At 33.4% G+C, this 22,641-nt stretch overlaps 1 protein-coding gene and 1 long non-coding RNA gene across 2 annotated transcripts in view; one reads left to right on the forward strand and one right to left on the reverse strand.

The window, feature by feature from the left end:
- LOC145695211 (uncharacterized) overlaps positions 1 to 22,641 on the reverse strand; it is a 332,249-nt gene that overhangs the window by 132,437 nt on the left and 177,171 nt on the right. The gene's annotated exons all lie outside the window — the stretch shown is intronic.
- The window catches only part of LOC145695204 (N-acetylated-alpha-linked acidic dipeptidase 2-like), an 85,413-nt gene that overhangs the window by 52,682 nt on the left and 10,090 nt on the right, over positions 1 to 22,641 (forward strand). Inside the window, exons 13-16 of the mRNA XM_081772189.1 lie at positions 4,093 to 4,183; positions 6,562 to 6,703; positions 11,421 to 11,537; positions 20,545 to 20,626. Of these exons, the coding sequence (XP_081628315.1) occupies positions 4,093 to 4,183; positions 6,562 to 6,703; positions 11,421 to 11,537; positions 20,545 to 20,626 (432 nt within the window). The remainder of the gene's footprint in view (positions 1 to 4,092; positions 4,184 to 6,561; positions 6,704 to 11,420; positions 11,538 to 20,544; positions 20,627 to 22,641) is intronic.

Below are 22,641 nucleotides of genomic sequence, written 5' to 3' on the forward strand. Positions count from 1 at the left end.
CAACATACTGTTGTAAAATCATTTGGATCGTTAGAGAACGTGTCGATATATATACGATATATGAGTAGGTCAATTGCAAAACCCGTTAAATTCACTTTTTAAAAAAAATGAGATAGTGGTTGCTCTGGAAACCTTAGTTGGAAAGCTATTATTTCCAAATAGTATTCAGTAGAAAAAGCCATTTTATCTAGTTGAAAATTGAGATTGAAATATATGCCAATTACCAAAACTTGTTAAATCCATCATGGCAACAGATGCAAAACCAGTTAAATCGCTCTTCCATATTCAGTTTCATAAACTGTTAAATCCCAAACCTGCAAATAACCTCATGAGAAAAGCAGAATCAAACCCGGTTAATTCCATATTTCAAACAATTTGAGGTTTCGTACTGTATAGAATTAGTTTAGTAATCTGAATATTTATTGCAACTCTTCGTAAATCATTCGAAATTTTTAGACTGAAAATTGAAAAAAAAAAAAAAGAAAGAAAATGAAATCTTTAGTTTTACGTCCCATGCTTATGCCGGTTAGGCTAAAGGAGACAGTGATGATGAGAAATGAATGAAATGGTGGAATGAAGAAAGTGGGAGGAAACGGGAGAACACCGAGAAAACCCACGAGCACGATGTTTGTCCACCATAAAGTCCACAGCGAGCTGGGATCGAACCAGGGACCCCAAGCACCGGAGGTGAACGCTCTATTACTGAGTCACCGCGCACTCTGGACTGAAAATGGAGAAACTATACGTCTTAACCTAACTGTTCGTGAAACTTTTCTGTGCTTATTTGCTTTTCTTTAATAATTACTGGACAAATGTACGCAAAATCGAAAGAAAACGATACTCTAGGCAGCGATGATCATAATTTTGTTAACCAAAATTGTCTAGAAAATGTACAAGACACACGAAAAACTGAAAAAGAAATGGAGCCAAAAAGACAAGGTGAGTGGACTATCCTATGGTTAAAAGTCGTTTGTTTTGTATGTCAGGGTAACTCTTTACTTTGAACAGAACACTGTTGGATTAGGTTCTTCTCTAAAAGTCTCTTCAGCTTCAGCAGAACCTCTTTTTTAAAATGTCTCGTGTCAATTATCATTCAAAATTATAACATGCTTCTAGTTCAACATGTTAAAAAATTTGCCACTTATTTACCATTTCTGATTCTCTTTCTGCCACTGTTTTGCTCAAACTCAACATTTGCACATTTTGTTTTGCTATATTTCAAATTCATATATTGGGATAATTGGCAAATTAATATTCACCCTATGTTAGTCCTTAAAAGGTTACAAACTCTTCCAAAATAAAGTCATTCAGTTTAGAAATGTATACGGATAGGTATAATTAACTCCGCTTGTAGTTACGAAGGGTTTAACGATTGAAAGCAGCTCAAAGCTCACGTTTTACAAAGAGGTTTTTGAGGAATAGAAAACGATAGGAATAGTAGATGATGATGGAGAGGAGGTTACATAACTCAATTTTTTGCACATTTGGATCCATTGTTTTCAATTTAGAACAAAATTAATGTAGCATTTACGTATCCATATTCATTTGTGCCAATTTTGTGCAATGTATAGTTGCCCAATATTTTAGTAGGCATAATACTGATTTCTGATTCCACTCCCTTTCTTTTTGATAGGTTTTGTATCTTGAGCCTCAACAAAAGTGGCCGCTCGTCCAGATGCAAAAGCTGTTATTTCCATTTACATACGCAAAACCTGTTAAATCCAAACTAGTTTCTTTAATAACGCAATTCACAGACTAGTGTGATTATACAGCTTTCGACAGACCAATACTCACATTATTCTTAATTTTTTAATGTTCTCTAGTTTCTAATGTTATTTTACAATTATGACGTGTTTAAACAGTTTTTCTTGATTTGTCACAAATTTTGAACGGTATTCACCAGGTTATGGCATATGCTGATGATGTAAATTTAATAGGAGATGATAGGAGAACAATAGAAAGAAATGCAGAGATCTTATTAAACGCTTGCAGGGACATGAGTTTAGAAGTAAATGCAGAGAAAACTAAATACATGGAAGTGCGTCGGAACCGGAATACAGCAAATTATGGATGCGTTAAAATACTAAATAATACTTTTGATAAAGTGGATACTTTCAAATATCTAGGATCAATATTAACAGAGGAAAATCATATTCACGGAGAAGTTAAATGTCGACTAAAAGCAGGGAATTCATGTTACTATTCGGTTCAAAATCTCTTGTCGTCGCGAATTCTGTCGAGGAATTTGAAACTTAAAATATACAAAACGATAATCATGCCTATAGTTCTGTATGGCTGCGAAACATGGTCACTTACTCTGAGGGAAGAACATAGACTGAAAGTATTTGAGAACAAGATCCTGAGACGAATATTCGGACCTAAGAGGAACGAGAATGGGGAATGGCAGAAACTTCATAACGAGGAACTACATAATTTATATGGTTTACCCAACATTGTTAGGGTCGTCAAGTCTAGGAGGCTTAGATGGGCGGGTCATGTAGCTAGAATGGAAGAAAGTAGAAACGCTTTCAAAGTCTTGACTGGAAGACCAATCGGAAAACGACCATTAGGAAGACCTAGGCGCAGATGGGAGGACAATATTAAGATGGATCTCGCAGAGATTGGAATACAGAGTAGAAACTGGATGCAGTTAGCTAAGGATAGAAGTCAGTGGAGAGCTTTTGTGAACGCGGCATTGAACCTCCGGGTTCCATAGGCCATAGAGTTAGTTAGTTAGTTTAGTTAGTCACAAATTTTAAAATGTGAATTTAACGGGTTTTCCTATTTGCCTACTCATATATATTCGTATATATCCATGGTCGTAGAAAATACATAAAGGAGTTTTGGTAATCCTAACTCCTCGAAAATAGATAATATAATATTAATCTATATATTTTGCATTTCTTAATTCTTTATATACTAGGGAATTTTCTCTTATATAATTTCCCTCTAGTTGAATTTCTACGGTTTTTTCTTATTTTCCGCCATTTTAGGCGTAACGAGAATTAGGCCAAACGAGGATCCTTTTTTCGCCTAAAATGGCGGACACAAATCTTATCATTTATCTGTCATAAAAGTGTCAGATAATTGGTTAGGCGAAACGAGGATTAGGCCAAACGTGGCGACACGAATAATATTATTTAGATTTCCTTTAAAATACTTTAATGACATCCAAACAGATGTGACTTGACAACATTTTAACATAACATTCACGTTTCTCTAGGAAATACTCTGATAACATTGAAAAAAATTTCTATTCAGAATACCTCAATAACGTTCAAATAGGTTTCTATTGAAAATACTCTAATGGCATTAAGAAAAACTCTAGAAGAAACTAACAACGTTCAGACACATTTCTCTTGGAAATACTTTAATAAAGTTCAAACACATTTCTGTTTAGAATACTTTAATAACATTAAAATAATTGTAAAATGTTGTAAACATTTTATTAACATCTAAATTTCTATAGGAAAAGTTTAGAAAAAACACTTAGAATGTGTTAATAATATTTGGATATTTCTTTTCTAAACACTATAATAATGTTCAAAGGTATTTTGAGAACACTCTAAGAACGTCAGGCAAGTTTTGTTGAAAGCATTATAATAATGTTCAGACAAATTTCTATTGGAAACACTAATTTCAATAATATTCAATAAGCTTACTTTGATGGAAATTCTGAAGTTCCGCGACATCTCTTTGTCTTTCTTGAGTAGAATCTAACATGAATATTAATGGTAGAAGGGTACATTATATTCTCGGAAATTTGCTTATGCTTACGTGGTATGTGTCCTCCATTTTACTCATGTTGTAAGTTTCAAGTTGAACTAAGTTTTATTAAAGTAAATAGCAGAATTGTATATTTTGTTGCAGAATAGACTAACTAAAAAACTGTGGAATCTAAAACATATCTATGAATTATTAAATAAAAAATCCCAAAAGTAACTCTCAAATGACTTCAGTGATGCGTTTGTGAGCTTGTACCTAGGTATAATTTTCATTGAAGTTTTCTAAGTTTGACAAATTGTATATTTCATATCATTAATAAAATTATAATTTGTTTTATATTTACATGTGTCTGTGTTGTCTATTTAGGATACGAACACTTGGGTCGGGCAGTGATCACGCTCCCTTCGCCTTTTATGCTGGTGTGCCAGCGATTGATGTCTGGTTCAATAAGAACGAGGTAGGTGCCTCGATGCGCTAATTAGTTTTTTGTATATCAAGATATAGTAAAATCATGCTACTAAAAAGACAAAAAGAAAAGCAAACAGTCTCAGGGCTGAAGATTGATTGAAAGTACAGTATGTTACTTGTTAATAGATCACTTCGGGATCTTCCATGGTATGTTAACGGAAACAACGGTTAAAATGAAATAGCTATTTCATAGCCCCTAAACTATAGCTTCTCTATAAGTGTTAAAAAGTGAAGGCTTACAGTATTATAATTCAATAAATTTAACTTACTGAAATCAAAATCTGCTCCAGTGACACCCTGTTGAACGAAATACTGTATATCGAATAAAGCACATTGGATTGTTACAAAAACAACACATTTACTTACGGTGTTTGTGTATGAATTGAAGAAAAACAGTTCGATATACTTCACCCTCTGTATATAATATTGTCGTTATTACCAGAATATTACAGAGTTTTTCTTACTCTCTACATAGAGAGCAAAATAATCATAATGTTAAAAAATCCTCAGGCTGAATAATTTTTGCACCTTTTCCTCCCTATTTTCTTTTACCACATACAAGGGATGAAAAGAAAGAAAACCTTCACAAAGGTAACAATTCTGAAACTAAAAAGAAAACTAAATTTAAAATTACATAAATCACTTAGCCTTTTTAACGCAGAAAGGTAAACACTAATCATCCAAATGAGCAAGAACCTAGAAAACTCTTACTCTTAACATCTAGCCAAACTCAATTCACAAGTCAGAATAAGTCTCCTTTCTTTATAGAGAGCTCTAAAATATGGTTTCTGCTCTATTCGGCCTCATAAACATCGAGAAAGGTTTTCCTATAAAACACTTAATCCTAATTTCCAAAACTATAAAAAATTGACATCTAGTCTTAATGCCCTAATTTGTCTTTGTTTAGAATGAAAAATAATATAAAACTTGACTTTGAGTTCTCAAGGTTCCACCAGAAAGCATTCTTTTCCAAATTATTGTAGGATCCAATTTAAACATTCAAAGGTGTATTCCTCAATTGCCCAACACCTGACCTAAAATCTATCCATGACCTGTCCAGTCACAGACCACTCATCGAAAAGGATTCTAGCTAAATCACTTTTAGTAAGGTTGGGTTAGATTACTTGGTGACCTGTAAAGAGAGATGTGAAAGATCTTAACTAAGATCTGAAAAGATAGGGTAGTACTAAGGTTCACTCCTCTAGTATCTTAGAGCGGAACCATATGAACAAAATCTATAGGCCAGGCCTTAGGTGTTCTGACTCGACTGGACTCGAAATCAGGAAATGGCTCAAAAAAGTAATAAAACAATGAGACAAAAATAGAAGGATTTCGTCTGGAGTTTATATTTATAGGTAAAATCCAGCATTTTGTCTGATTGGACTGCAATAGACAAATGAAAGGGTCTTAATTATTAAGATGGTCGGCAGCAATTACCAGTGCAGAAGTAAGTCCAGTAACTAGCCTACATTCGCTTATGAATGTAACACTGAATTGAGAATAATTTTGGTTTTAGTCAACTTTGGATGTTGTGATTTAATATAAGTACTTTTGTATACATAGGAATACAAGTATCTGAAGCAAAATCTTTCATGAAATGGAATGAAATATTCCAGTTTTCCGTCCCACACCTAGGCTATGCCGGCTGGGCTAAAGGAGACGGCGATGATGAGAAATGAATGCAATTATGGAATGAATAAAGCTTGAGGAAACGGGAGAACCCCGAGAAAACCCACGAACACTGTGCTTATACACCACAAACTCACTAGGCGCGAACTGAGATCGAACCAGGGACTCCACGCACCCCAAGGTGAACGATTTACCACTGAGTCACTGTGCCCTCTGGAAACTTTCAGTTTTATGTCCTACGGTTATGCGGTGTAGGGTAAAGGGGATGGTGATAATGATAATGAATAAAATTGTGTAATGATGAAAGTGAGAGGAAACGGCAGAATCTCGAGAAAATCCAATTTTTGTCCACCACTTGGCGCTAACTGGACTGAACAAGGAACCTCATGCTTCAGAAGTGAACGTTCTACCACTGAGACATCATGACACCATCCCAGCATATAGTTTAGTTTGTAGATGCTTATTACAAGCAGAGTTGATTGTAATGTAAGATCTCATGTAAATGCATGTTTGTACATAAACACTACTAAATCAATTATAATTTTAATAATTGGCCACATTTTTATAATCTTATTACCACACTTTATGTTAATCTAACTCTAATATATACAAGTTTGACAAAACAAGAGCATAGTAATAAGAAAAATGTTCATCATTTTGATGCAAACTTTAAAAATGAAATGTATCATTGACCGTAGACTGATTAAATATTTTTTCTCTGTGTGTGTCTCTCTCTAGAAAGAGTTCAATCTTCAGTGGTATCCATCATACCACACAGGATATGACACTTTTAATTACGTTGAAAAATTTTTGGATCCCAGTTTTAATATTCATCGAGCTTGCAGTCAGATTGTCAGCGTTTTAGTACGCCAGTTGTCAGGTGGGTATCACTCATTTCTTTTCTTTTCTTTTTTTTTTTTTTCATTTATGTAAAAATATACCGTATTTAAAAGGTAACGTTTCGGAAAAAACCAATAATAAACGACCTAATTAAAGCCGCCGCTGACGTTTTTTTAATCCTAAAAAAAATGTTCTTAATAACATAGTAGCAGATTTGCAAGATTAATATTTATCCATCCTTTCTTTCTTTCCTCAATACGTAATTCTCTTTCTGTTGGTTTAAGTAACGAATATAATACACTCAAACATTCTTGTGAAATTTATTATTTCGTTGTTTCTTTATTCCTTCTTTCATAAGTTTATTTCTCTTATTTCGTAGCTACAAATAAATTCCATTTTAGATAGCAAGACCTAAGGCGAGACAAGAACTTATAATGTAAAGGATAATCTGGGGCAATATGAGGAGGCAAGAACTTAAAATTTAAGGGCAAAACTCAGGTCATATAATCAAAACTTACAGTTTGAAGGTCAATCTAAGGTCATATGGTGAGGGGAGATCTCAAAATTTAAAGATGAATCTAAGGCTGTATGGTGACACGAGAACTTACACTTTAAAGAACAATCTGATGAAATATGGTGCAAGAATTTACAATTTAAAGGCGAGTCTGAGGTCATGTGTTCAGAACTTACAATTTATAGGCGACTCTAAGGTCATATGATAAAACAAGAACATACAATTTCAAGGTCAATGTAAGACTATATGGCGAGACGAGGACCTACAACTTAAAATAGAATTTGAGACCATATGATAAGACAAAAATTTATGGCTTTGAGGCGAATAAAAGGCCATATGATACAAGAACATACAATTTAAAAGCAAATTTAAGATTATTGAGATGACAACTTACAATTTGAAAGCAAATATGACACGATATTATGAAACGATAACTTACATTTTAAAAACAAATTTAAGGTCATATAGTAACACGAGAACTTACAAATTACAGACGAATATAATGTTACATGCTGAATGATGAGATGAGAACTTACAATTTAAAGAAGAATGTGAGATCTTAGGGTGAAACGAGATGGGAACACGATTGTTCAGTAGTAGAGTGCCTAACTCTGGTGCGTGGGTCCCTGGTTTGATACCCGGCCAAGTATCTGTGAGTTTTTTCATGGCATCCCGTTTCTCCCACATTGTCATTCCAGAAGTTCTTACATCATCATTCACTTGCCTAAAACCATCGTCTCCCATAACCTAAAGGGCATAATCATGGGTCGTTGCATCAAGGGAATAACATTCATAGAATTACAAAATAAACTTCATAATTAAATTTTTGGTTGCAGCCATAAAAGAAATACAATTTTTGCATGCAATATTAAATCAAAGTTCTCTCCTGAAAAATATCAATTTTGGATTTACACTACTTGGCATCCAAGCGGATACATTCTTAGTAAATTTAAATGTATAGGAATACTTGAATATGATATTTGATATTTGTAGGACTGGTATGGTATTTTTAGATGGGTATAGGAATATGATATTTGTGGGATTGGTACTTTTTTTTTTTGCACCGAATGAAACAATGTAAGTGTTCCCGTTTAATGCAGGCTTTGACAGAATAATTTATGGAACTTGAATAAAAATGCAGTAAACATGCCATGTACGAATAGGTTTAACTAATCTATTAATGCCTACGTAAGACAGATAAACTAGCATTTAAATGTTAAGCATAATTAAAATATAAGATAATGTTCTAATAATGAACCATCAAAATTGGATAGAACATAATAAAAATTAATGAAAAGTTTTTCTGGTATACGGAAAATAATACAGTATTAAAGTAAAATACATGAAATTAATCCTTTTTTTTAGATACACAAACATACAAAAAATATTAAAGTTTAAAAATAACTCCCTCAACAAGAATAAAAGTTAGTATGAAGTATAGTTATCTTTAACAGTTATACATTCCTCATAACGACATGTATACTCTGTTCGAGGGAGTTTGCGATCTCCACGGGCAGCTAAAATCTATCTCAGACAAGTTGATAGGAACTTCTATCCCCACCACCCACCTGCTAGCTGCCTACAGTTTGAGACGGGGGTTGTGTTGCTGTTCTCTTTAGCAATACAAACCCCCATTCGCTGCTATGTAGATACTTAAAAAAAACAGTGTGTAAATAACGGATTGAAACTCTCAGGTAAACGTGTACGTACTTCTTCGTTCTTAACACATTAAACAGAGTAACCAAAACAGGTTAACAAGTAACTGTCAACTCAATTTAAGTATGCTCATTAATTTAAAAAGCGGGGGGTGTGCAGAAGCGTTGGAATAGCGGACTATGTCTGCTACTCGAGTGCGCATTACAACTGATGGCAGGGTTGGACCTTGTACACAATTTATTGTATCAGCACGATGATTTTATCAGGTTTCTTTTTTGTTAATACACCAACATATGCATGAAAAAAATGAAAGGACATATTTAGTTAACGTCTCGCACGTATGCCATATAGATTAAAGGAGACTATGATAATGGAAAATGAATGATAAGGAAGTATTGATGGAAGAGGAAAGTGGCAGCAAAGGGAGAACCCCGAGAAAACTCACTGACATGATGCCATTAGCCACGAATTTACATGACCAAGGACCGGACCGGAAGTAAATAATGTACCACTGAGCCCCCATTCCTCCGTAACATATGGCAACAATAATATAACAACATATGACAAGAAAACTAAAAAGTGTGTCGACTCCTTTTCAGGCCCGTATCAAAGGGGGTCTAGGGGCCGGCCCCCCTAAATTTTTACTGGCTTCCCTAAAATTTTCACTGTAGACTTGAAAATGAACAATAATATGTTGATGAACTATAATGTGATTGGATCCCCCCTAAATTCTACCGGACCCCCTTTACATTTTTGGATTGGCTACTGGCCTGCAGTTTTCCATGAAGATAGCGGAGATACTTTCTCCTCCAGATCACAATATCATCCCTATCAACTATGAAACCTTTCCTGTTGCGCAACGCGTATTTAAATTTTATAACTTTTAATAGTCTGTGCAAAGTTGCACGAGAGAAAAATGGAAGGTCATCATCGGTGTTTATTGCTGACAATTTTATCTAACGTATCTAACGTTGGCAACTCATTTCGGAAAAAGAACTGATGTACCTTCGATCGAATAGCCGACTTCGTAAAATCGTCGTATTTTTCAAGTAGGGAAGTGCTTTTGCGCGTCTTTTTTTGGACTTTTCAGTTTATTTTCATTAAATTTAGCCTCCCGTCGGATTCTGTACACAGTTGCTTGTCCCACCCCTGTCTGTTTTGCAGTCATGTCGGCCAATTGTTCTACCTTTAAATGAGGATGATGTTCTCTCAAAGAATTAAACACATTCAAAACGCAGGCCTCTCACCACTTCTCAAAGCTTTTCCGCGTTTATGTTTTATCACAGAACTGGAAGAGATTCTAGAATCTTGCTTAACACGCACACTAAAAACACGTTACAAATAAATAAATATATTTTTGTATGTATTACACATACATCCACTAATACAATCCCTACTATATACAAGCACAACAGTATTTTCACACACTATAGAGTTCACACACGCTAAATTCATACAATCTTCACAGCGATATTCCACGTATTCGATGTCCAATCGAATATACAACTATTTTTGTTTCTTTCTTTACAGTGGGAACATATGTCAAATAAAAGAATCAGCATAAATTTGGTTTATAAATAACTGTTATGGTCAAATCAATATTTATTAGTTCTATAAAATACATAAACAATGCTATATCCTTTTCTTAAAATAACATATTAATTGAAGTTGTGAATGATGGGTGGGTTAAGAGTAGCTAAAAGGAACAGCAAACTCCTTCACATTGACAGAAAGCGCGCGCGTAGTGGAGTGGAAAATTTAGATTTTAAACAATATACTGATATGAATGTCTCAAACGTTTCCTTCCCTGTCAGGGGTGGTATTCCTGCTTTCCCCTCTTGCGGCGAGAAAGAGGAGGAGAGTAGGGGAGTGTTCTTGTTTTCCTATCAACTAGTCTGAGATAGCGTGTTTTTTTTTTTTGTTTCATTCCTCAAAAGGAGCAATTATTGATGGAGGCTTATGGGCTGCAACTCGTGTCTCTAATGAATTCCAGGCATATTTTATGAGGATCACTTCAGGAAATCTCGCTGGCCAGTCTATAGGTGAATGTCTTCGCCTTGAAAAAAATCATCACAATAGGTTGGCTCGGTGCACAGGTGTATTATTGTTAATGAATTGTCCATGAAGATGAATTTTGAGTCGACTGCGCCTCTGACCAGCTGTACATGTTGGAGCTTCTCGTTTCTGTACATCTGGGAAGCAAAAATGTCACCAGGAGAAACGTGCAGCTCATATTAAGGTTATTGAAATCAAGAATATCCAAGGTTCTACTGGGTCTTCTAGACAGAAAGTAATGAAGAAATTACTAACGATAGTGGAGATTTAATTATTTCTTTTGTCCATCATAGAATTGAATAGTAGCTCTGAGATAAGCACTTAAAGTTCATAGTGGTCACTTTATTTCACCACTTTGTACATACTAGTTATTACTCATGGAAATATTATTTAGCATTGTTCTGTGCTTTTCGTTATTCTATAAACCATTAGCCATTAGAGCATAACAAAAGACTTTAAACTACCGATTTCATTGTACTTTATATTATCTACGATATACGTTATACAATGAGAATGTACTTTGTAATTTCAGATTCCCTTATTCTTCCATTTAACTTGGAGAATTACGGATACAAAATGAACGACGCATTAAATTCCTTGTATAACAAAGGTATAGAACAAGTGTTGCGAAATCATGGTGCTTCTTTAGGTAAGTGAACAAGAAATAATTTATGAAGGATAATTAGGTGGAAAATGTCAATAAGAAAAATGGTTTCCTTTCTGGCTAAGTGTACACTATAATTAGCAGGTATATGAGTTACAGCTAATAAGCTTATGAATATTCGGAATTACGAATATTTTGACTTGGTGAAAATGAAAAAGAAACAACCATCTTACGTGTCAGCAAATTGTAGATTATTGTATTAACCTTTAGCTCCTTATACACTGTGTGCCATTATGTAAAATATATTTTAGAATTGAGTCGTCCAGTTCGAAAACGACTATTGTTCATTTATATCAAATCAAAGAAAGCGGAGAAAAACTATAGGATTGATGCGTTTTGTAGAACTGGAAATATTTGAGTATGTTTCCTTGAGTAGTTTTTCACATGAATTTGAGTAAGTTTTTCACATGAACAAATATTTGAGTAAGTTTTTCACATGAACACACTGAAGTATTTCCAGTTCTACAAAACATGCAGATTCAATATTTTTTAAGTTTTCTGAGATTTGCTGTAAATGAAGAAGAGCTGTTTTCGAACTGGACGACTCAATTAAGTATGCATAATGTAAGAATGTTTGATATTTACATATAATTAAATTTCATTAAAATATTATGGCAGGATGGTTCAACGGTAGTCGGTATGATAATCGAACTGTCTGAGGTACTAGACTGAAGATCCGAGTTTCGCTGAAGAGTAAGGGCTCTTTAAACTCTCCTCGATATTTTTGTGCTCATGTCATTATTGAGTCCCGTAAAGCTTCGCAAATGTACGATAGTAGAGTAAAAAATAAATAGCAATTGGAAGAGTACTCATCTCGGGTGTGAGGGCCCCTTGGTTCAATCCTTGGACATGCATTTATTGGTTAATTTGTTGGATTGTGGTTTACCATCCCTTTCAGCAGCGAATCAATATCAGACGTGGACTTACAGCTTAACGTAGAGACCAATCCTCATGAACTTCGCTGGGAACAGAACCCGATTATCCCGCCCAGAAGACGCATAAGACAACTGTAAAACCACGAGGGAATTCCCGTGAATTTGTATTGGACATCACCGTGTCAGTGGATTTTGTTTCTCATGGTTCCTCCGTTTTCTCCCATATTCTCATTGCACCAAAGTTTAGAATAGGGTTAAACTTTTAAAGTGCCATAGTGTTAAATACTATGATTAGCACATGAAGCCGTGAATAAATAGGAACAAAGTCACAAGGAGTTTAAAATTTGACTTTTTTCAAAAGGATTTATTTCGAAAACTACTTACAAGTTCGAAAACTACTCGTAGTTAAGTATTATACGCAATTGCATAAACGGTTTACAATAAACGTGAAAATCATAATACTGTTTACAGCAGCTTGATATGACACACTTTCGAAATACATCAAACCATGGTCATAATAAATAAAACACAGTTCTGACCAGAGCAGAATGAAATATATTAAAACTATACTTGCAATGTGTTACAGTTTCAAGGACCTAACGTCCTCTTCATCAGACACAGAGGACGTCTGATGAAGAGGACGTTAGGTCCTTGAAACTGTAACACATTGCAAGTATAGTTTTAATATATTTCATTCTGCTCTGGTCAGAACTGTGTTTTATTTGTTAAGCTACTTATCCAGAGCCATGGAGTTGGTTCATTATGGTCATAATAGTCTACGGTAAATTAATTTGGATGTGCATTGTCCCGTTTGTTTCACTTGGTGTTCTTAGTATTGTAGAGATTTCCGAAATTTGGATGTTTATGATAGTGCAATGTCCTTACTTTGTATTGCTAAATAATAAACGCGATGTTTAACATGTAGATTCTAAATATGCAATAATTTGACGTAACCGAAATGGCATTTGAAACCATACAGCTTTATGTTGTGTTGGCAATACTGTTATTCTGGTCAATTTGCAAAGTATATAAAACAAGATCGCCATGTACAAATTTGAGCATTTAAAAAAATGTATTAGCTTAAAAGTTACAAGAGTGTTTCAAGCTAAATGGTCCACCCTGCATAAATCTCAAACACTGGGGTAGGGGAGGTAACTGCTCTTGTTCCCTTAAATGATGTCTCTATACGCAAGTCTGTGAACTTCTTCAGTCAGCCCACGTACTTAATCCAAATTACTATTTAGTTTTGTGTCAAAGATGCTTTAGTTGATTTCTCCTATTGATTAATTTCGTGACTAAGCAGATAATGTAATTATTAATGTTCGTTATTTTTAGTAATGAACATAACTTTAAAACATTGTAGAAGTGTACATGCATTTATGAAGTGTATATGCATATATTCATTTATGAACATTTGTTCAAATTTTATATATATATCGGAGTACATTTGTTTGTTGTAGTATGCAAATAAATACATAAATAAATGACAAATCATGCTTGATGAAAACGACCCACAAGTGGTGCCTATTAATGCTTCTCTTGACCAGAATATTAAAATTATTATTATATCAATAATTACCTTATCGTTCGCAGTTACATTATATTAGCACAGAATACAAGCTTCCACCTTCATACAAAAATATTGAATTTCTGAAATATTTACGTAAATCTAATTTCGTGTTCATGTATATAATTATTATTGTGCAATTAGATGTATGCAGACTACCATAAATTGCAATTAGTACTTGATGAACATTATCTATCTATATACAGGGTGTCACAATATTTTGAAAACAGATCCCTCACATCAAAATAAGAAAAAAAGGTCATATGGACCTGTGCTCGAAAGGAGATAATTTTCCACGTTATAGAGTGCCAAAAACGTGAAATAAGTGAACTTTAGAGCTTCATAGCTCCACTATCGTCCACTATGAGATCTATCGTAGTCGGGTCAAGACATCACTGAGGAACTGCCATGTGAATTATCCAAATATCCATCTTTCAGAACCTCCGGTACTTGCACAATCATTTTTAGAGAGGCTGTTATCTCTCTCTCTCTCTCTCTCTCTCTCTCTCTCTCTCTCTCTCTCTATATATATATATATATATATATATATATATATATATATATATATATATATATATATATATCCAGGGTGTTCCAAAAGTAATGGTAAAAATTGAAACCACAGATTCCTAGCACCAAACCAAGCAAAAAAAAAAATGTTTATATGACATATAGTCCGGAAATGGACAGGGGCGAAGCTAGACATTTCCGAAAGTGGGAGAAAAGGAATTTCACACCTGCCTACCTGAATAATGATAGGAGCTAGAAAATGGGTTCAGAAAGACATAAAATTCATATCGGCTTGACCTGTTAACCGAATGTTACATAACTGAACTAGAAATTTTTCATACGTCATGTAGGAATTCACCGAATATCTGTATTGTAAATAACTACATCCACTCCCATTATCTCTGTGAGTATGTCACATTCCATTTATCCTGAGAAGTGTAAGAATTTCCAAGGGATAGGAGGGGAATGCCCTTTTGTAGAACTGGATATTTTCCATAAGTTTTGAATTTCCACATGTTAATTTTCTCGGATTTACAATTCATCCCCAACGTAAAATATTCTTTAATTCCCATACTGTCCCTGCAGTTAATACAACCATTCTAGGCACGCTTTGCTTTGACAGCCATTTTGCTGTTATCCATGTATCACAATTTCGTATTGTATTTTGTCTATCTTCGTTGCACCGTTGCGTTACCCGTGTCGGAAAGTCATTCTATTAATTCCCAGATGATGTATGAGGAATCCCTTGCGCACTTATGTCAAACATTTGAACATGCGTTTAATAGAACAAGCCGATATACCAGTTATGTGTTTCTGACCCGCTTTCCTACCTCCGATCATTATCCTGGTAGCCAGGTGTAAAATTCCTTTCCCTCACATTCGAAGCTCTCTAGTTCCGCCCCTGTTCATAGCCGGACTACATGTTATATAAACTTTTTTACTTGTTTTGGTACCAGGAATCTGTAGTTTCATTTTTACCATTATTTTTGGGACACCCTGTATATAAAGAACTATTCATATATAAATAATATTCCTACCAATGTAAACAAACATGTAAGTTGTTGTAATCAAGTAAATACGTATAAGGTTTTAACCACTATCCCTTTTTAAATCACCAATGAAACATGCGCATCACGAATACGAATGTCAAATTTCTGCTATTTGCTACATGTATTTAATTATGATACATTAAGGTAATGCAGGTTATGTAACTTTTTTCACGGATTACCATATACAGGATGGTCCAAAAGTAGGCATACAGTTCAGAGATCGAAAAACATACTGAAGTTGTGAAAATCCTGGAAAAATAGCATCACTCTCTACCTCTCTCGCTATCCTTATAGTCTTTCTACAACTTAACAGTCAGATATTTGCAATAGCTTGTTTATAGACATTATATATACCTTTTATATAAGTTTCTTCGACATCACTTGTATTAACAGTGTGAATAACCGCCTAAGTCTTCAGGGTTAGAAAACTTTTTTGTAGTTAATGGACGCAGCACATAAGAATAATTCATATTTCTATTTCTAGTTTTATCAGTTTCTTCATCACTTGAATATGAGAAATTACCGTAATTTAGAATAATATAACTGGACAGTATCCTGTTGTATTCTTGTTTAAATGAATAAATAAATATGATCTACTATGCTGTAATACTTCTAAATGTACAGTTTCTTGGTAGGATGAGGTTTAAATGTATTTAATAGGAGTGCCAATAATTTTCGAAAAAAGAAACTATAAATCTCAGGAAGAAAATCTATAGGTCAATAAGTCCATAGGAATAATTTATGTCCTTTTTTATGCAACATATGATGATCGCCATTCTCCATTCCTAGAAAACTCTATCACTTGGTAGTCATTTTGTATAATGCGCTGCTAGAATTTTTGTCAGTTCTTCGTCAGTTTATATTACTATGTCTAATAACTTCATCTAGTGGTGCCTTTCCTTGTTTCATGCTCCTTATGTCAAATCCAATTTTTTCTCGCAATACTGAAGTTTTTCCTGTTTCTTTATCTTCGATTTCTTTCATTTCTGATTCATCACTCGATTGTAATTTGTTGTTGAATAGTTAAATCTTCTCCAGTCGTTAGTTCTTCAATTTTTTTTTTTTATTGCTAGTGCTATCTTCTACTTTCACCACTTCGATCCACTTCAGTCCATTACTTAGGTTCTGCTTTGTCTTCTTTAAGGTCTATGTTGTATTCATTGTTTCTTGTATCTTCTGTAATGTAAAGCATTTTCATATTTGTTGCAAAGTTTCACATATTATATTTTAGATATTGCATTGTCACTATTATCCATCTTTTCTTCATAAGTTGTCGAGATTATATCATTCTTCTTTCTAGTGATATTTCCTATCTTCGTAGCTGTATCCATCAGAATGTTTGTGATCTCGCTGTTAGCTTTTGAAATATTCGTATTCTCTCAGAGTGTGGCAAGTTTTTCACTCCCAGTTAAAATACGTTGCACTGTTCTTGAAGAATTCTACTTTCTACATGTATTCCTGTCACTTTAGAAGCTTTCTGATTCTAAGATGTGAAATTTGCATCAACTTATTCGATTCTTAATTTCTTTGCTGAACTTATGCCGAATATTTCAATCTTCGGCAATGTATCTTCTGTTTGAAATGAGGTAGTCCGTTTAGTTTGAACTTCGTCTTAGGTGTCACTATGTCCATTGTTTGTGAGACTTTTCCTAGAAGAAATTCATAACGTAAACATCCTCAGCTTCTACGAATTCTATTAAGAGACTGTACATTTACCTTTTTCGCCATATCTAATATTTCTTTTTGATTTTTTGCCTCTTTTTTTCTATTCTGAGGTTGAAGTTCTTATGATTATATGTAGGTAATTATTTTCTGTTATTAAAATCTCTAATATTTTAGACTTTAATTTCTTGCACTCCTTCTAGTGAATGGATTTTTATATAGATATATACATAGGATGCATAGGTCTACTATTTATATTAGCCATATTTTTTACTAGATATTATATGGTAGGGCCTATTTGAATTAAATTGTCTCACTTTCCTTTTATCAATTAGATAAATATGATTTTCTGTTCACAAAAAAAGGCGTAATTATATTATTACGGAAAAAGGACGGCGTAATCATTCCTCTCCCCTATTAGCTATACGAAATGTCCGTATATTTCATTTTGGAAAGGTAGCAACACTAGTTATCTATTCCTACTATAGACCATTGTTTCCGCTTCAAGTTATACAGTAAGTTAACTGTAATGTAAGTCTTTGCGTTTGAAATGAATATTTATATGGCATTAGTTTTCCGCGAGCCTACTCTGTAGGCGGGTTTACGCTTCACACTGATTGTAATTCAGTGCTTGCGAAGTGTCTCAGCAATTGTAATTGTGTAATGTGGTAATATAGAGAAGTGATAAAACTATGAACTTAAAATCAGAGGTCAAAATTGGGAAGTAATGCACAGACGAAAATTTGGAAATATATGAGGGCTTTATCCGGATACCATGATGAATGGGAAAAGAATATACACCGGTTGTAATTATTGTTCACAAATTGACTAGAAGATTTTTCTGTGGCATGGAAGTTCTTATGAATAATTAGCTAAAAGATTTCTTTTAATTTTCCACTGATTATAAATAGCTGTAGTATGACATGTGTCTATTTACACGAAGCAACTCAGGGCGTATTTCGAACACCCATAATTTCTCATAAAGGTAGTATAGGCTAAAGAAAATCCGATGCGTAAATAACCTGGACTAGGTCATGTCTTATGTAAAATTCTAAGTTTTAATCTCAACTCGTTTATGAAACCGAGAGCCGTGAAAACCTAAAAAAAAGAAAGAAAGAAAGAAAAGAAAACAGCAAATTTTCACACTCAATGTATCACTCACTCATCAAAATCTACAGGGAAAATTGAAATTTGACACGAATGTAGGATTTGCGAGTAAAGAAAAAAATCCAAAAATTGTAAATTTTCCTAGCTAAGGAAAAAATTAGAGGGCGAGGTAGAAATTGCCTTTAGTTACGTAACTTGGTTCAAAATCTATAGGATACTTACACATACATTATATATAATTATAATATAACTAGTCATATCCCACGACGTTCCTTATGTTATGAAGGACTGTTTTTCCAAAGAAACGATGTTACCTTTAACCGTGTTTCAGTGGTTAATAATTTATGTTAATGAAAAGCAACTAAACGAAACAGGATTCATATGAGTATGCATTATATTAATATAAGTACCTCAAAAGATCAAATTTAATTCTTAATTTATGTTTAAATTTAGTTAATTCATTAAAGCAGAACTGAATTTAACTGACAAGTAAACCTTACGTTTGGGTGAATCGAGTTGCTCACTGAGACACATATGAGAAAGTAGTACTAAATGTGGTTAGTATTTCAGTAAAGTTCTAGGTGCGAAGCTCCAGGGGTTTAGGAGATATAGCTACCAGAACATCACATGGAAGTACAGAATAGTCTTCATACAGTTGGAGGTAAAAGCTCTGTAAGACCTCTTGTAACGACAAAAGGTGAATAACAAATATATGGGTATATATTAGGACTAGGGGGAAGTCATATAGTAAGGGTATACCTGACGGCGGCCATCTTGAAATCCACCATTTTGAATTAAGGTTAAGTTTTTAAAATATGAATAGGGTCATGTGATACATGATTTAAGACGCAAATTTAATCAGAAGAACAATGGTCACGTTAATTTTGAGTTACGCACAATTGGTAAAAAGTTATAGTTAAATATTGTTGCAGCATATGTATTAGTCCTTTACCCCACCTTGTAAATTTTGATTTAATGATAATAGTTAAATAAAAAGCAGGTGGATAAATATTAGGTCTATGGTAAGAGTTCCCTTGATGGCGGCCATGTTCAAATCCGCCATTTTGAAGCAGACAAAAGTTTTAAACAAAACGCATAACATTGACACCTTATTAATAACAAATTTTACCATAAATCCAACGGTATAACCATTTTTGCTTTATCATGAACCAGTATTTGTTGTCGCATTCACAAGTTGCTAATTTAAGGAAAAATGACCAAAGAGGAATTGATTCATAATTGAACTTGGGTCTTTCTTCCAGAAAAGTCCTCAATTAGTACAATCAATATGTAGTTCAGTAAAGAGTGCATCATTTGCACAAATGCTCTGCTCACAGTGAGCACACCTGACAAAGGCAATCGAGTTACACTTGACACATCTGTCGTTAACAATTCCGTCAAAGCAGTAGTAGTAAGGAGCGATCCATTTAATTTTGTGCTGGTTAATGATAAAGCAAAAATGGTTATACCGTTGGAGTTATGGTAAAATTTGCTATTAATAAGGTATCACTGTTATGCGTTTTGTTTAAAATTTTTTTCTGCTTCAAAATGTCGGATTTGAACATGGCCACCATCAAGGCAACTCTTACCATAGACCTAATATTTATCCACCTGCTTTTTTATTTAATTATTATCATTAAAACAAAATTTACAAGGTGGGGTAAAGGACTAATACATATGCTGCAACAATATTTAACTGTAACTTTTTACCAATTGTGCGTAACTCAAAATTAACGTGACCATTGTTCTTCTGATTAAATTTGCGTCTTAAATCATGTATCACATGACCCTATTCATATTTTAAAAACTTAACTTTAATTCAAAATGGCGGATTTCAAGATGGCCGCCGTCAGGTATACCCTTACTATATGACTTCCCCCTAGTCCTAATACATACCCATATATTTGTTATTCACCTTTTGTCGTTACGAGAGGTCTTACAGAGCTTTTACCTCCAACTGTATGAAGACTATTCTGTACTTCCATGTGATGTTCTGGTAGCTGTATCTCCTAAACCCCTGGAGCTTCGCACCTACAACTTCACTGAAATACTAACCACATTTAGTACTACTTTCTCATATGTGTCTCAGTCAGCAACTCGATTCACCCAAACGTAAGGTTTACTTGTGAGTACTAAAATAAATACATTCTTTATTAATATTACTTTTTTTATTATTCTACTATGTATTGGTTTATGTAAAATATAACTAATCTTAATTTCAGATCATGTAAGAAATGCAGTATTCAATTTTACTGAGGCTACAAGAGCATGGCATAAAAGACTGAAGAAAGCAGACCTTTCAAAGTAAGTAGATTTGAGCCACGTTAAAAGTACCAAACTATGTGTAGGAGAGAAGTGAAATTTCAAGGAGAATTCTTTCATCAATTTTAAATCGATATTCGCATATTTAGAAGAAATATACCGCTGCCGACGAAAGAACAAACTTCTTCAAGATCTACTCTTTCTCTCTCGTACAACTCTCCGTCAAAAGAATGTCTAAACACTTTAGTAATTCTCAGTTCTTATTGTAGTGTAAATCGAACCATCATCTTTTTCTTGAAAATCAATAAGTTTTATAAGTTCCTTGAAACCAGATATTTTCGATGTTTGCCGAGGTTTATTCTTTCGTTGATAGGTGTATACAGTAAAGAAGTCTTGACTCAGAGAAATGTGTTTCGATAAGAGATAGAGGAGATATAAGTTTTTTTTTTTTTTTTTGAGACGATATTTTTCTCTTATCGAGGCTCTGGAATCGATAATTAAAACTACTGAAGATTAACACAAGAAGAGTTGGAAGCAAAGTATCTGGGACAAAAGAAACTAGCAAATTCGAGGGAGAAGATGGAATAAATGATTAGTTTCTGGCACCTGAGTAATGTTCTTAGCGAGGGTATGAAATGTGAGCGGAAAATAAATGAATTGGGTTAAGAATAGCCAAAGAAGGGTTTAGGAAGAAGTAAAACGCATTTTATTTATAGTTCAGTAAAGGGTAGTGATAAAGGTTAATCGAATCTTTCGTGTATTATTATTATTATTATTATTATTATTATTATTATTATTATTATTATTATTATTATTATTATTATTATTATTATTATTATTATTATTAGTAGTAGTAGTAGTAGTAGTAGTAGTAGTAGTAGTAGTAGTAGTAGTAGTAGTGGTAGTAGTATATGCATAAAGCCGAACAGACTGAAGATTTGGGTATAGTCTTTGACAGAAATATGAAATTTACCTATCATATAAATTATATAATCCAAGGGACAAGAAGAATAATAGAGTTTATTTTCAGACAATGATCTGTATTTAAAAATGCCAGTTCATATGTATATTTATATAAGATGCTTGCAAGGTCAAGATTAGAGTTTAGTGTAGTTATTTGGAATCGTATAGATATAGCATTGGCAAACAAAATAAAGTCAGTCCAAAAATGTCTTATTAGGCTACTATGCCATAAAATGAATAGAGATTACTGGAATCAATACGTAGTTATGAATACAGGAATCAAATTGATAGGAGAAAATTTATTGAAAGAGATTTTCTTAAGAAAATACTTAACAATAGATATCATAGTGAATATTGCTTGCATAATATAGGTATAAGGGTACCAATTTATAATACGAGAAATGGATCAAGATTAGTTCCTTTGAATCCAAAATCTGTAATTTTAAGAAGATTGACCAATTCTTTTAATTTTGTTTAATTTATTTTTATCAGTATAGAAACATAAATTTTTGAATTTGAAAAATATCATTTTTAGTAATTTTGACGATATATCTATTTTGAGACTAAAAATATTTGGCATTAATTTGACAAGGAATTATAAATTTAATACTATTTTAGTTTTTATTATGTTTTATTGTTTCAGTATGTAGGTTACATTGTATGCATATGCAATATGTGTTTATTTTTATCTGATAAAGTTCTGTATTTTTGCCGATAAGCTATTCACGGCATAATAATAATAATAATAATAATAATAATAATAATAATAATAATAATAATAATAATAATAATAATAATAATAATTTATTCCATACTGGAAATTGCAGACAGAACTACCCACTTACTATTTCCATACAAATAACATGCAAATAACAAAAATAAACATAATACATTATAAAATACAAATGTACCGTGTTATGCAAAAATGAACTAAGCGCCAAATTTTGAAAATCCACGTAAATGCGACGATTGGTCCCTGATAAGCATTAGAACGTTTTGCACTATCGAAAAGAGACGAAAACCAACAACTCTTGAAAGTATAAAAGTGGCGCTTAGTTCGTTTTCGCAGGACACATGCACAGAAAAGGAAAAGA

This window comes from Thermobia domestica, chromosome 9, assembly GCF_964235325.1.
Source record: "Thermobia domestica chromosome 9, izTheDome1.hap1.1, whole genome shotgun sequence".
Taxonomy (NCBI): Eukaryota; Metazoa; Arthropoda; class Insecta; order Zygentoma; family Lepismatidae; genus Thermobia; species Thermobia domestica.